At 57.5% G+C, this 15,692-nt stretch overlaps 1 protein-coding gene across 1 annotated transcript; it reads left to right on the plus strand.

The window, feature by feature from the left end:
- Positions 1–1,465: 1,465 nt before the first annotated feature.
- STK35 (serine/threonine kinase 35) lies at positions 1,466–15,692 on the plus strand. Its single transcript, XM_065850226.2, has 3 exons — positions 1,466–1,933; positions 7,024–7,771; positions 11,516–15,692. Exons 1-2 carry the CDS (start codon positions 1,513–1,515, stop codon positions 7,734–7,736), a joined length of 1,134 nt encoding a protein of 377 aa, XP_065706298.1. The 5' UTR covers positions 1,466–1,512; the 3' UTR covers positions 7,737–7,771; positions 11,516–15,692.

Genomic DNA, 15,692 nt, shown 5'->3' on the forward strand with positions numbered 1-15,692 from the left:
ACCCATGCGGGGGACAGGAATATGGGGGGAGAAGCAGCTAGGAAAAAAAACTGTTATGGGGTTTGGTTGCCTATGGGGAGTGGCATGGCAGAGTGTGATGCCCTGAACCCTGGGACTCTCTGGCTGCCATCCCTGGCAGCACCGGACACAGCAGCCCAGGGCCAGGATTTAGCCCCCTGCACTGCCCAGGGGGAAAGGATGCTTGTGAAGTCCACGGCCAGGGGGTGAAGAGATGTTTGGGGACAGCGTGTGGGACAGGGACCCCTGTGTGAGCACGTGGCTACCCTGGGGGGTCACATTGAGCCCTGGGGCTACCCCTGGCCCCCGCCACCCCTCAGGGTCCCAGTGGCTGGCAGTTACTGTGCCCTGCTTTTGGTGACTCATGCGTTTCCCATCCCAGGGGCACCCACGTGTGCTGCACCACCCCACGGGGCCCCGAAAACCCCTGCTGCACGAGCACCTGCCCAGCCCCGGGGCAGCAGGATGATGCTCTCTGGGATCGCAGCTACTTTCCTGGAGAACTCCAGCTGGAAAGTCTCCAGTGAACCCCCAGGAGCGGGGTCGGACTGTCACCGGAGGGCGAATGAGGCACTCAGGTGGAGACCCTAATGCCGCTGGTGTTCTGAACCGTCCCGAACGCGCCCTACCGGTGCGGCTGCACAGCCCCGGTGCACCGACACCCCCTGCACTGCACGGCTGCTGCCGGTGCACCGGGGCCCTTCTCCCGCTGCATGGCCACCGGGGCATCACCCCCTCCCGATGCACCGAGAAGGGCTGCGCGGCCCCGCGGTGCACCGAGCCCCCTCCCCGGTGCACCGAACCGTCCCGGCCCGGGGGGGCGGTGGGGGCGGGTCACTCCCGCCGTTACATAAGGGGTTTACGTCAGGGCGCGCGGCCCCGTTCATATCCCGCCGTCCCGCCCGCTCGTTCGTTCGTTCGTTCACACGCCGCCGCCACCGCGCAGCGCCCGGCCCGGAGCCGCCGCGGCCCAGGTGAGCCCCGCGCGCCCGCACCGCATCGCTTCCCCTCTGCCGTGCCCAGCGGGGAGAGGACCCTGGGCCAGACCGGGTACCGCCGCCGGGTACCGCCGCCCCGATGACCGGCCTGTTTACACCGGGGCGGCGCGTACCACGGTGGCGGGGGGAGCGGAGGAACCGGCCGGCGCGCTGAGTCCCCGCCACGCTAAGGCACTTTAGCGGTTCCCCGGCTATCTGGCACGGGGTGTGGGGGAGGCGCCGGGCCGCCGCCACTGAGGCCCATCGCACCACCGGGGGGAGGCCGGATCCCGGCACGGCTCCCGTTTAATCCCCCCCGCGGCCGGCGTGGTTCGTCCCGCGCCGCCGCGATTGGCCGAGCGCTTAAAGGGGCCGGCAGGGCGCGCTTTTCCGCCCTCCGACGCGGCGGCGCGTGCCCCTTTGCCCGCGCGGCGCTCCCCGGCGCGCGGGGCCGGGGAAGGTGGGGGGGGCGGCAGCGGCGGGCGCGCGGCCCCCCGGCCCCCCCCGCGGCGACGCCATGGAGACGGCGGACGGCGGCCGCCGCGGGACACAAAGAGCGACACGGCGGCGGCGGCGGGCGGCGCGGCGGGGCCCGATGGCGGCGACGGTGGCGGGGCCCGGTCCGGGTGGCAGCGGCGGCGCCCCGCGGTACAGCCTGCTGGCTGAGATCGGCCGCGGGGCCTACGGCGTGGTGTACGAGGCGGTGTCGGGCCGCAGCGGCGCCCGGTTGGCGGTGAAACGGATCCGTTGTGATGCCCCGGAGAACGTGGAGCTGGCGCTGGCCGAGTTCTGGGCCCTGACCAGCCTCCGGCGGCAGCACCCCAACGTGGTGCGCTTCGAGGAGTGCGTTCTGCAGCGGCACGGCCTGGGCCAGCGCATGAGCCACGGCAACAAGCGCAGCCAGCTCTACCTGCGCCTCGTCGAGACCTCCCTCAAAGGTACCGGCCCCGCCCGGGCCCCGGCACTGCCCGGGAACCCCCGGAGCTCTCCTGTGCACCCCGGCACTACCCGGGAGCCCCCAGAGCCCTCCTGTACACTGCTGTGTCATCCTCCCCGGGTGGCCCCCACCCCAGTGTCACCCACCCCCTAGGGTTGTCACCTCCCTGTTGTCATCAGCGTCCCCACACCAGGGAACTTCTGGGATACTCCATGTTGGTGTCATCCCCTTCCCCCTTTGCAGCTCCTCTGTCCCCCAGCATTGCCCCGTTGCTCGAATCTCCCCTCGGTATCACCTGCCCTCAGAGGACCTCCCAAAAGCTCCTCCCCACCCTTCTCCTCACCTTAACTCACCACTTTGACAGTACAGCCACCCCCCAGCTCCAGCCGCTGCACCCCTGGTTGTCCTCGTCTCCTCTGTCACTCTTGGGGTCCCTCTGCACTGCAGCAGTACCTGTCCCAGGGGTGCTGCCACCACCCACCTTGGTCCTGTCTCTGCAGGGGCCCCCAGGGTCCCTCTGCTGCCCCCAGCACTCCCTGGGACCTCTGCTCAGGGTCACCTGCCCTGGGCCCTGCCCTGTGCTGTCCCCTTGGGCTCTGCCTGGGTGTCCCCTCTGCTCGCTCCCTGTCCCCTGTGTGCTGTTCCCAGGGATGTCCTTTCATGAGCCCCCACCCTGTGTGTTGCAGCTCGATGCCCTACGCATGGGGTCCCTCTGTGCCCTGCGCCTCTGCAGCACCCCAGCCCTGTGTTCCTTCTCCTGTGTGCTGCCCTTCCATGCATCCCCTTCCAGTGTTACCCCCTCTGTTACACCCCATCCTGGGGCTCCCTGCGCCATCCTGACCTGCCGCTCAGCCCGTGTGTCCCTTGGGGACCTTCACCCATCTCTGCCCGGTCACACCAAGGGGACATCTCCCCTCCTCTGCCCCAGTCCTGTCTCCTCTGAGCTCCCCAAAGCTGCAGATGGTTACAGAGTCCTTCCCGCTTCCTCGAGCTCTTACAGCTTTGGGACCATTCTCCGTCCTCTCTCGTCTCGTTCCCCTCCCAAGTCGGGGCAGCCCTGGAAGCTGCCACCCCATTTTCCCCTGGGGTCCCTCAGCAGCATCACGGGGCTGTCAGGGGTCACCTTCTCCTGCCAGAGCTGATAACTGTGATAGTGACATCTCCGAAATGCTCCCTCCCTCCCTCTGCTCCCTTGGCCGCTTGTCAGATCCAGCTCTGCCATGTGAAGATGTGGAAAAATACTGGAGCCCTGTGTCCTCAATGCCCCTGTGCCCCCCAGCCTGTCACAACCAGAGCCAGCTCACCTCAGCCCCTCCTTCCCCAAACTTGTATGTCAGGGCTCCCGTACACTCTGGGGAGCTCAGCAGCCTCCAGACCCTGTGCCAGGCACAGACTTTGTGCAGAGCTGCTGAGACCCATCCTCAGGACAAACCTCTGGCTCTTGTACCATTCCTGCCCTGCCTGTCACCTCCATGCTCTGGGGGGACATGTCCAGACTTGCCCCCTCTGTCCTGTGCGACCTCGAACCCTTCACACTCCAGCACAACCACCCCGAAGGACACTGACCTTTTTTTCTATATGGCCTGGGTGCTTCCTTTACGTGCCCTTGCTGGCGCGGCTCCCTTTGCTGGGTCCAAATGGAGCAAGTCAAGCTCCTCCTGGCAGGTTTGGGGGTTTCTCGCCCTCCCCCTTTGCCACATGCACCCTGAGAGGAGCTGGTGTGGCTCGGGGACAGTTTGGGTAGGTATAGGTGTTCCTCACCTCTAGGGAGGGAGAGAACCCCCCAACATTCCTGCTGTGGGAAGGGCTGTGCAGCCCAAGACGGCAGAGCAGCAGTTTCGCTTCTCAAAATACAGCGTGTTCCTTCTCCCCTCTGCACTACACTGTCTGCTGGCCCCAGGCTCAGCAGGGGCTGCACTTGCTGTCTCCCCAGGCTTTGGGTCTGATACGGCACCGACAAATCTTTTCCGAAAAAAGCCTGGGTGAGGTGAGCCTCCCAGGCCCGCTTGCTCTCCATCGCTGCCCGCTGTGTGCGCGGAGCTGCTGCACCGCGGTGGCCAGCACGTCGCCACGCTGCCGTGCCATTCTGCACGACCGCAGCCGGGCTATTTACGGGCCGGCACAGATGCTGTGCCAGCGTGCGGGGGGGGATTAATCGGGGACTTTCTGAATCGGGAGCACAACTGTCAGGATAGCAGGCAATGTCTGGTCTCAGCTACAGTGCGAAGCTTGAGCCTTCGTTATTTTAGTGAGATTTGGCATATTATAATAAATTTAAAGGCAGAGTGCAAAAGAGAAGCTGGGAGCCCAGCACTGAGCACTGACACATGCACATCTTTGCGGCTTGTGCACAGCCTCTTGTTCCTGGCCCACAGCAGGGACAGAACTGCCTTGGTAAGTGAACAGGTATAAGGTGTTGCTTCCCAGTGCGTCACTCGTGAGGCCACCAACTTGCCACCAGCCTCACTTGTGGGCCACCCTGGCATTGCCCACGCGTTACTGTCAGTCCCAGTGCCTAGGCTGTGTGTGCCGACTCTCGTCTTCGCTTTGTGCAGAGGGAGTCAGAGGTTACAGGAGCAGTGGGATGCTGCTTCTGCTGTCATTAGATTTTTTTTTTTCTTTTTCCCTGTGGTACTAAGCAAATTAACAAGCTGTTAACGAGCTCCCAGGACAGGCTGTGGCAGGGCTGCTGTGGGGATGGAGGGGTTAGTGTGAGCGTCCTGTGCCAGGGCAGGGCTGCTGTGTGGTGGAGAGTGAGTCTGGCCCGTCGTCTGCGTCTCTCTCAAGCAGCTCTGGGCTGCTTGACTTCAGTTTGCAAACATCTCATCTTTAGGAAGTGGCTTTGCCAGCTCTTTATGTTTAAAGCTGTTTGTTTTGAAGGCAGGAAGATGATTTAACAACTAAACCACTTTTCAGATTATAGGAAGAAAATGAGGAAATATTACTCTTGGCTTAAGCCTCTCCCGGCAGCTCCACCCGGAGTGAAGCACACGGTGCTGCCGGGTCAGCGCTGTCCTCCCCATGTCTGCCAAGCCCCAGGGGCCAAGTTTTAAACCAGAGCCCTCCTTATGCTAAAAAGGAGACCTTGGCTTGTTGGAACGGGCAGGTCCGTGCTGCTGGTGAGCCGGTGTTTGAGCCAGGTCCCTGCTGTCACCATCCCACCTGGTGTTCCTAGCCATGTGTGACGCGCTCAGGGAGGTCAGTGTTGTGGTTCCTGGCTGAGGAGGGCCAAACCCTCCTGCTCTCCATGTTTGGACTACAGGGGTGCTGAGGGGACAGGAAATCAAAGCCCTATTTCTTGATGTGACATTCCTGGCGTTCAGAAAACCCAGGGTGGCGGCAGCTGGGGGTCCTGGCTGTGCTGAGGTCTCTGCTCCAGGGACGAGCAGCCTCTGCTGTTGTTTCCATACTGGCATGCCAGTCTCACCAAAGGATGAGAAGCTGCTTTTCCTGATGGGTGTTTTGGTCTCCAGAGCCAAGGTGTCCCGTGCTGCTCCCTGCCGGCCCTTGGGCTTGTGTGCTGAGCCCCCTCCAGCACCTTGGGGTCTCACTCAGCCCCTCAACATGCACCCAGTGCCCTACGTCCTTCCCATCCCCCAGCCCTGACCTTCCTCTTCTGCCCAGGGCAGGGAGGTGCAGCCAAATCCTCTGTTGTCCAGATTTCCATTTCCATAGCAGTAGCCATGGCTACAGACTGTTTGTCCAAATAACCAATATTCCCACCCACACTGATCACTGACCATTGTGGGCGCTGTGCAGCTCAGGCCTTGGTGTCCCGGGTCGTCCTTGGCTTTACCTGCTGCTGGAAGTTTGCTTTCCCATGTGCTCTCCAGGGCTTTGCTAAAACAAAACCCAACTTTGTCAAATGGGTGGAGTTATTTAGCTGCTTTCAAAACACTCAAGTTCATCTGTGTGACTTGTTAACTATGGCAGAGGTGAGTGACGTCCTTCAGCTTCTCCCTTATAGTGCTTAAGGATAAAAACCATCTAATTCCTTGAGCAAAGTGATGCCCTGGTTGTGTGTGCAGGTTCTGCCCATCACCTGGGTGCTCTGTGCAAGTGATGTGGGGTCTGGCAATGGGATTTACACCCTGGCATTGGCTGATTCTGTTGGCTGATGTCATGCTGTTGCACATAAACTGGACACAAGAGAGTGGTTTGTCTTGGCAGGGGGCTGTGGAGTGAATCTGAGGTGCAGTGAAACAGACCTGAGATGTTCTGAGCTGGAAGAGCTCAATGAGACCTCTGGTTAAGGGAAAAACTTTGGGTGATAATACTGAGTAGCAGCACTAATGAGCAAGACAATAGTTATGTTTGTAAGCATGGCTGAGGTTGCTTTTAAACGTTGTTTGCTACTTGGGCTTCTGGTTTCCTCTCCTTAAAGACTCGTTGGCACTCAGTGAAGCTGTACGAAGTGGCAGAGCTCCCCTAGCACAAACACAATGCTTAAACGCACAAATTTGAGTCTGAGGAGAGCTGCAAGGCTTTTGTGTGACAGCTCTTAGGCAGGCTGTGCTGGCCCAGCCTTGCAGGGTGTGATTTACTCCCCGCTTGCGGTTGTACCAGTAAAGCGTGAGGTATAATAGAAGGCAGTCTTTGCCTCCTGTGGCAGAGCTCAGGTGGAAGAGCTGCTGTTCACACAGAACTGATTTATTTTTTCCTGCAGACTCACTGCTAGTTGTGCTTTTAGTGGCTACTGCTTTGGCTTTCAGAGCCCGGGGAGAATTGCCTAATGGTAGCACAGGAAAATAACCCTCCACTTCCAGGTTCCCTGCAAGCACCCGAGGTGAGACAAGCCCAGTCTCACTGGCACGTCTGCGCTTTGGGAACAGGTCCCTGAGCTGGCTGCCAGCCCTGGGCTCAGAGAAACGTGGGGCAGGTGTGTGGCACCCAATGGGATCCTAAAGCTCTTGGAGCCACAACAGCATCAGCATCACTGCTGGTACCTCACCATGCGATAGGTCCCAGTCACATTCCCAAGGTCTTTCCCATCTGCATAAACCAGACCCGTTCCTTGCCCGCCCTCAGGAAGCGTGTACATTTTATACTATGTCTGAAAAACCCTCTTTTGCTTGTGTCCCTTTTGGTCAGGTGAGAGGATCCTGGGCTACGCGGAGGAGCCGTGTTACCTCTGGTTCGTCATGGAGTTCTGCGAAGGGGGAGACCTCAACCAGTATGTGCTGTCCCGGAGACCCGACCCCGCCACCAACACGAGCTTCATGCTGCAGCTGACCAGCGCCATCGCCTTCCTGCACAAGAACCACATCGTGCACCGCGACCTGAAACCGGACAATATCCTCATCACCGAGAAGTCGGGCACCCCTGTTCTCAAGGTGGCCGACTTCGGGCTCAGTAAGGTCTGCGCTGGCCTGACTGCTCGGGGCAAGGAGGGTGGGCACGAGAACAGAAATGTGAATGTGAACAAGTACTGGCTGTCTTCAGCGTGTGGCTCTGATTTCTACATGGCACCCGAGGTCTGGGAGGGACACTACACCGCCAAGGCTGACATCTTCGCCCTGGGCATCATCATCTGGGCCATGATCGAGAGGATCACGTTCATCGACGCCGAGACCAAGAAGGAGCTGCTGGGGACCTACATCAAGCAGGGGACCGAGATTGTGCCCGTTGGGGAAGCGCTGCTAGAAAACCCAAAGATGGAGCTGCACATCCCTCAGAAACGCAGGACTTCCATGTCTGAGGGGGTCAAGCAGCTCCTGAAAGACATGTTGGCTGCTAACCCGCAGGATCGACCCGATGCCTTTGAGCTTGAAACCAGAATGGACCAGGTTACATGTGCTGCTTAAATTCAGGGCAGGGCACTGCTGTGCTTTGCAGCTGGGTAAGTGATCCACAGTTTTGTGTTATTCTGTCCGCTGTACCAGCCCGATAATGCACTTTGTAGCGACACAAAGGAGTCTTTTATGTTTCCAGAGCCATTTCTATAGTGACTCATCAGAGCACTGCTTCTGAGGTTTTTTTCCCCCACCTATTCCACTGCAAAAATAGAGGCGGGAAACAGAATTAGCAGCTGCACAACCCACTGCTGCCCAGAGGTCCAGCGGAGCTGAGACAGGCTGGTGCAGGGCAGAGAGACCCGTGAGCACCCTTGGACATCAGCCCTGGGGATCCTAAATCATAGAACCAGAGAGAGCGAGCCTCCAGCAGCAGGGTGGTGGGGAAGGTGGGGGCATTTTGGCAGGTTTTGCTAAAAAATAAACCCCTCCTGGCTGTCCACCTGAGGGTTCCTGAGCTTATGTAAAATTATGTGCTGCCCATCCCAGGTGAGTTTTGCGCTGGATGCAGAGAAAAGGAAGTAGAGAAATGGAAAGGCCCATTGGGTCGGTCTAGTTCTGTCACTGCTGGTTTGTCCAAACTGGTTCACAAACCATCCCCGCCCCGGCACAAAATATTTAACACCCTTAAGATTTCCAGTGCAAGTAATTGATGCGACGGCTTCTGCCTGGGGCTGGGGCTCGGTACTGGTCCCAGTGCAAGTGTGGGATGGGGATTAGGCTGGGAGAGTGAATGTGCAGAAATGTGAGCCCTTCAGCTGGGTATGACAAGGTCCCCTGAAGCAGGGCACCCCACCTTGCAGCAGGGACACCCCACCTCGCGCCCCAGGGCCGGGTGTGGGGCAGCTTGGGCGCTGCGTGGCGGAGGGTCGGGTCGGGGTTTGCTGTTGCCATCTGCCATCGCTCTGCGCTGACACGCTGCTGCTGCTGAGTTACACAACCAGCCCGTGCCCTCTGGGGAAAATTCATCCTGCACATATCTGCAGAATTGTACATGCAGGGATAACAAACAGCGAGGGGACAGTCCTGCCCTGTGGCTGTTTGTTTAAAACCCAGCTGCCTCCTGCAAACCCCCCCAATGCAGCCGGAGCAGCCATGAGTCTGCACCGATCGCTCTGTCCCTGACACAGCTGAGCAGGGATGGACACACTTACACAACATGACCCCGCGTGCGTAGCGTGGCTGCTTGGCCGTATGGTCACTGCAAACCCAGAGTGTTGTGCTGTGGGGAATGTTCTTCTGGCGTGTCTGTGGGGTGGCCATTGGTGCGCTTTCCTGTAGGGTATTTCTAGTGCATTGTGTATTTATTGCATTCAAATCAGGCTACCTCTAGCTGTTATTAAATGCAAATCTAAAATTGGAAACGGGTTTGAGAAGCTTAAAGTAGGATTTAGAGCAAGACCTGAATTCTGCTCTCAGGTAATTTAAGTTGACTGAGAAACTCGGGTAATCTCTTCCAGCTGAATTGTGGCATGGCTGTGTGGTTTGTAGGGCTGCTGGGTCATGCCGTGGGTTCCCCAGGACAGCTCCAGACCCTGCTCAGCCTTGGTTTGTGTCGTAACCTGGAAAACTGTAACCCTCCCTGACCTGAAAATCAGATTTTTGCCTACTCTTCACTCTGCCACAGACATCTGCCAATTTCTCTTTGTGTCACAGCAGCTTTGCCTTCAGTTCTGCTATGGCTGCTGCACACACCTGCAGCCTTCTCGCCTGGTTTACTCCAGCACTCCTCCTCCTTTGGTGCTGGCTTTGATCATTCTCGTTTCAGCTGAAAGTAGCTGAAACTGGATGGGATGAGCTGAGCAAGTCAAGGAAAGGGATGGTGGTTTCATTTCTGAAATCGTGTTAATTTTGGCTGCAGGCTGGTTTCAATGTGGTTTGTGAACCTTGTTGCGGTCGAAATGAGCTGTGGGACAGCAAGAACAAGGGTGGTTCCTCTCCTTGGCTGCAGCAGCAGGGGCAGCATTGCAGGGTCACCCCGCAGGGTGGTGACATCTTTGTGGGCAGCTGTGGTTCTGCCTGGAGGGCCCTGAGGATGTGCTGGGTCACATCACCTCTGGCCACATGTGTTTGTGGTTTTGTTTGCTCATTGTCGCCCTGCTGTCCCTCTTTGGGGGGGGCTGCTGCGCTTGGATTTCAGGGAGCTCCCAAGGAGCACAGGGAAGAATTTAGGAGATATCAGAGGCTCTCAACTCCGTCCCCTGTACCCTGTGCTCCCACACAGGGGCAGTTGATGGGATGAACACAAGAAGGTGCTGGGTTATCTCCCTCCCTCTGCCATCACACAGAGCACATCACCACCCCCATCTGCCGTGACCCATGCGTGAGTGTCATCTTCCCCAGCTGAGGACTCCGTGGGCTGCTGGTTCACATCCTGCTGATACTGAGTGAACATTCGAGCTGATTAAAACTAAAAGTGGCATCAGTGGAGGGATTAAAAGCTCTCGAACAAGCCCCTGAAACAACGTGCGTCAGTGGGGTGAGCTCTGCGATCTCAGAGTTGCGAGCTCAGGGCTGCTCAAGCAAACGCTCTTCCCTGCAAATGTTCCTACTCCAGGGAAGCGCACACGGAATCACTGCCCTACTTGCTAATGAAGCTGCGCCACAGGAGAAATCTTCCAGAAAATTCCTCGTGCGATTGCCCCTGACCTGGTGTTCGGGTGCCTCTCACAAGCCTTTTCTCAAACAGGCTTTTTCTGATGTGTTCCCCTCTGCTGCAAAGCACCGTGCCCATGGCCCTGGCTGCTGCCCCCAGCAGCAGAGGCAGCTTCTTCCTTTAGAAATGTGTTCCTTGGGCATGGATTTCTTTGATGAGATTTTCTCAGGCTGAGGGATTTGAGTAATGTGCTGGGCAGGGCAGTTTTCCTTCACCAGGTCTCTTCCGCTGCTCCATCGCTGTCACTTGGTGTCTCATGTGTTCCCAGTGGGACAGGACCTGTCCCTGCTGAGGCAGGGAGGTGAATCCAGTCCCCATTTTTTTTCTCCGTGTAACTGCTCTGCAAACCCATCCTGTTCTGCAAACCCATCCTGCTCTGCTTTCATCTGTGCTGAAATGGGTCTTAGGTGGCTCTGCAAGAGGCAGGTGAGAAGCCTGAGCTGCCGCAGACGCACGGGGTGTCCCCGCTGTCCCAGCTTGTGCCACCTCTCTGGCGCAGGACTGGCGACCAGCACTCGCCAGCGTGTCACATGGAGCCTCAGGGCCGGGCTCTGCTGCAGTACCGCTCGTCCTTGGTCCAGCCGGGCTGTCGCTGTGGGGGTCCTGCAGGACACGGCTGTGTCACCAGCCCTGGGCTGGCTGCGTGCTGACCTTGGCAATGCGGGGCTGTGTGAATAATTCCTGGGAAATAAACGGCTGTAAACCTGGTCCAGGCCCACGTGCCTGGATCAGGATAAAACACTGTGAAGTAGGGATGTGGCAATGCCCATCTTGGGGTAACTGGGAGCACTGGAAAGGCTGCGGGAGTTGATCTCCCTCTCCTCCAGCCCTTCCATCCAGCAGCCAAGTGACACCAGCACTGACCCTGTTACCTTTGCAATTGTTTGCAGTTCTGGTCTGGGGCTCCATGGGCCCATCCTGAGTTTTCCCAGCCCCTTGAATGCTGCTTTAATTGAGGTTTGGGAACACAAGGCAGAGTTGCAGTGAGCACTGAACCAGTGATCCCGCTCACTTTGCCTGCAGTTGGGCTCAGGTGGCAGCAGGAAGGCTGGCAAGACATTGTCACAGTGTAGTAACTGGGACGAAACCACGGACACACCTGACCTCTGTTTCTCCTTACTTGTTTTTCTTGCAGGTTTGTTTACCAGGGACCCACAATCTCCATTATTTACGTGCAACAAGAGAGGTTGAAGACGAGGGAAGATGATGATACAGAAGATTCCTGATACACAGGATCTCTGGCAATGTGAAATCTTTGGGTGTTACTTTGTTTTGTTGGGAAGAGGTGTTCTGGGGAGCAGGGGGGGCTGCAGGGGCCTGTAGAAGAGCACAGGCTGGCAGCTCTTGTGCTCATGAGACTATTTTAAACAAGATCCAGAGAGCAAAGCTGCCCCTGCCCAGCCCTCCCCATGTCTCTTGTGTGGCAGTTTGACTCCGTAGATGTTTCTAGAGAAGATCTGGTTCCGTCAGGAGGTGGGAATGACAGCTAGCAGCGAGGTTTGCTGCCAGGGACCAGTGCTGAGTCTGGCTGGGCACAGCTTTGGGTTTAAAGCTCTTGTTTTGGCTCGGGGAAACAGGAGCAGAGTGATTGCTGGGTTTGCAGTGGGAGTGCTTTGCTCTAGAAAAAGTGAGTCTCTCGGACCACATGTTGCAAGCAGATGAGTGATGTCATAGCCGGGCAGCTTCTGAACAGGCAAATGCTGCCCAGGCCGTGAGCAGTTGGCATTAATTAGGACAGAGTAGCAGAAACAGGCTGGAAAGGCATTTGGTGAGGCAGGTCTGCTGCTGCGGCGGGTGAACCTTCCTCCTCCCCAGCTGGATTTCGCCAGTGATGTTTGTTATGGTCTTTCTATACCGAGAACAACAGGGAGCCTGTAGGTACGTTTTCAGGTGAATCATCCGCATCCAAGAGAAACAGAAAGCAGTTCACTGCGCTGACGTGTTTAATGTTCAGTCCTTAGGAACAACACTTGGGAGAGGAGGAGGTTTGGCCTAAACGGCTCGCGGGCTGGGTTTTGGCCTCGGCGAAACACTTTTCCCTGCTAGGTAACTATCTCTGGGAAGCAAAAGGCAATGCTGCTGTTTGGGTTTGGTGACAGCACAGTGCAGCTCAGGTAAGGAGATTGGAACCTCACGCTGAGCAGCTAATACTCGATTTCCTTGCCTATATTTAAAGCAACACTAATGTTCCGGGGACAACCCCATGTTCATGGTCTTTAGGCTTTGCTCTCTGTAAATGTGATGTACAGCATCTCCTCTCCTCCACCCTGCCAGTTCTGAACCACCTAAAACATTCCTCATCACACTAAACCCCCCACAGTGTTTTGGGGAGCAGTGTCGCTCCCCAACTGCCCTCACAGAAGGAGGGTCCCCTTGAACCCTCGTTTGTGACTGTGGGGATGTCCCCACGTCTGTGTGTGGCTGCAGCTTTCCCTGTGTCAGCCCTGGAAGGTTCCTGAACTGGCAGCACCTCCTTGTATCTCTTCCATGGACTTTGCGCTCACAGGAATAACTGCAAGTGCCGTAAACTCAGGTGGGGTAAGGCAGAGCTAAGGCAGGGAAAGGAGGGAGGGATTTCTTTTTCCTTTTCCATCTATTCCAGGACACAAAGCTGAGGCTGTCGCTGCAGGAAGGACGTGTACCTCTTAGGAGGATGGTGCCAGGAGGCTCCAGACCAGGAGTCTGTGACTTGTGAAGGTTTGGACAGCACAAATTTGGTGCCAAGCCCCAGTTCCCACGCTGCTCTTCTCTTTGTTTCTGGGGATGCTGCTGTGGCCACAGCTGGACCACAGCTGTACAGACTCCCTCCTGCTGGCTGCTGGGGTCTGGGCAGTTTTGGGGTTGGTCAGCGGGTGCCCTGGCTGTGGAGTGCTCTTGGAGGCTTTGATCTGTGCTTGGGCTGCTCTCGTTTGTCTCTAATTAGCAGCAGATCCCTGTGGCAGCTGTGCTGAGGAGCTGCAGGTGTGTTTCTCCACCTGACAGAGCCTTCACTCCTGTTAGAGCTGTCAGAACCCAACCCTGGCCTGAACGTGTGCGGTACGAGGGATTTACCCACCCAGCCCTGCTCATGTGGTTTTTCCCCCTGGAAGGGCCCCCCCACTGGTGTTATACCCCAGGAGAAGGGAGCTTCTTAGATTCCTATGTGTGGAGAAAAGCCTGGAAGGCAGGATGTGGGGATGGAAGGTGGGACCGTTGCCCCCAGCTGGCTTCCGGACCCCACTCCCCAGGGACAAGAGCCAGCCTGGCCCCCTCCTCGCTCCATCGCTGGCTCAGACCACCCTCAAACCACACAGCTCCAGCTCAGCTTTTGCATTGCAGGTGTGTTTTTGAAGCAGCTTGGCATTAGTGAGCTAGACCGTAGTGCCTTACTTAGGATTTAGCAAATACTTCCAAGGATGAGATGTGGGGCTGCCAGCCTGTGGCCAGCATGGATGTTCCCCTCAGTAGTTTGTCCTTTTCAGAGCGTTTCTCCCTGATCACTTTGCTGCTGTTTGTGCTCGACTCCCCGGACTATACAGGAACCTGCCTTGTGTTTACAACCCCTTGCACCTCTCCTCCCTGTTACTTTGGCCCAGACCAGTTCTCCCCCTCAAACAAGGTGGGAACAGCTCAAATGTGCCCATGCTGCAGGATGGGTGATGTTTGGGTTTCTCTTCCTAGCTGGGTCTGTTGGGTGTCCCCCCTCCAGCTCCTGCAGGCTGAACTGCTGCTGTCGATGTTTGTGGCTTTGGGATGTGCTGCTGGGAAAACTCAAGCTTAGGAAAGCAGCACCGAGCCTGCTGCCAGTGCCCAGCCTAAGGCCAGGCTGGCTCTGTCTCTTCTGGCCACAGCAAAGCTGAGCATCCAGGGGCTGAGGGCTCCTGGTCAGTGTGGGGGGAGCCAAGCACCCTCTCCCGAAACCCTGCTGCTCCCCAGGGCCCCCTGCCAGGGGAGTGATTGTATGAAACTGTTTACTTCTGCCTATGCTGTTTACAACCGGGATGTGGGGTGGGTGGGGGAACAAGCCAAGCTCAGGAGGGTTGGGAACTGTGTTACCTGCACCAGGCTGCGGCAGAGCCTGCTCCACCGGCTCCGGGGAGGAGAGAGCAGCGGTGGCTCCAGCCCAGAGGGGTTCGATGAGCTCCCCCATGTCCCCTTGCTGCTGTGTGTGAGGTTGAGCGGTGCTAGTGACAGACCCGAGTTACCCCTGTGGTCTTCCTCTACTCCTCAGGACCCAGCTCCTTCACATATCAGAGGCTCCCAGAGCCTTTCCAGAGCAATAAGACTTAAAACAAGCATTACCATGGTCTTGGAAATCCTCCGTTGCGTGCGTTGTCTGTCTCTTCCGTATGCAGTACTGAGTCTGGGTTTAAGCCTGCTGAACGTCGTGGGGCAGCTGCTTCAGGGCACAAGCTGGGATGTGTTTCCCTGTGCTTTCTGCAGGTCAGGAATCACGCTGCTGCTTTCCTCCTCCCTTCCCCAGCCTCACAACGCACTGCCCAGGGGTCCCGGTCCCCTTTGGCACCGTGGCTGTGCCATGGGAGCCGGCTGGGTGCTGCACCAGGCTCCTGCAGCCCCCGGCTCCCAGGGGCAGTGTCGGGGCAGCGGAGCCCCCGGCTCCCTCGGCCAGGGATGCTCATGCTGCTGGAGCCGCCGCCAGCATTGGGGACAGAGGTGCTGGCGGCTCCTCTGCCGCTCAGCTGGGCACCGGGTACATCCTGCACCCAAAAGCATTTCGGACGTCAGAGCAGGGTGTCAGGGCAGTGGGCGCAGCTGGAAGGTGCAGGGAGCTGCTCTCACAAATCCCATTTCTCCACCCAAGTGAAGCCCAGACTGAGGGAAGAGGTCACAGGGGCCCAAGGGAGTGTTTGGTGTCCCCATCCCGGGCCTTCAGCAAACACCAGCAGCTTTCAGAGCTGCTTCCCTGCAGCACCAGGGGGTGCAGGGACCCTGGTGGTGCTGGGTGAGCCCTGGCACGGGAACCCCTGGCCCAGCACCCCTCTGGGCTCCCTGCAAACCAGAGCTCAGGCTTAAACCCAGACTCCAAACTAAGATAATTACATTAGTAAATGAACCTGTATTGGGGTTTTTTTTGTTTGTTTGTTCATTTTTGCACAGAAGCTGGTAATCTAGGACCTATGTGTGAACAACTTTATATAAATATTTTTTGTACTTGGTTTACTTGGGTTGATATGAGACATTCTATTTAAGTTCTTTGAACACTGTGGATACCCTGATGTGTATGAGTGGCAGAGGCTTTGTAAATTAAGATATGTTTGTGTGAATAAAGCTGTTTGATGGGGTTGAAAAGCCACACACAACTTGAAACACAA

The sequence above is a fragment of the Patagioenas fasciata genome, chromosome 16 (genome assembly GCF_037038585.1).
Source record: "Patagioenas fasciata isolate bPatFas1 chromosome 16, bPatFas1.hap1, whole genome shotgun sequence".
Taxonomy (NCBI): domain Eukaryota; kingdom Metazoa; phylum Chordata; class Aves; order Columbiformes; family Columbidae; genus Patagioenas; species Patagioenas fasciata.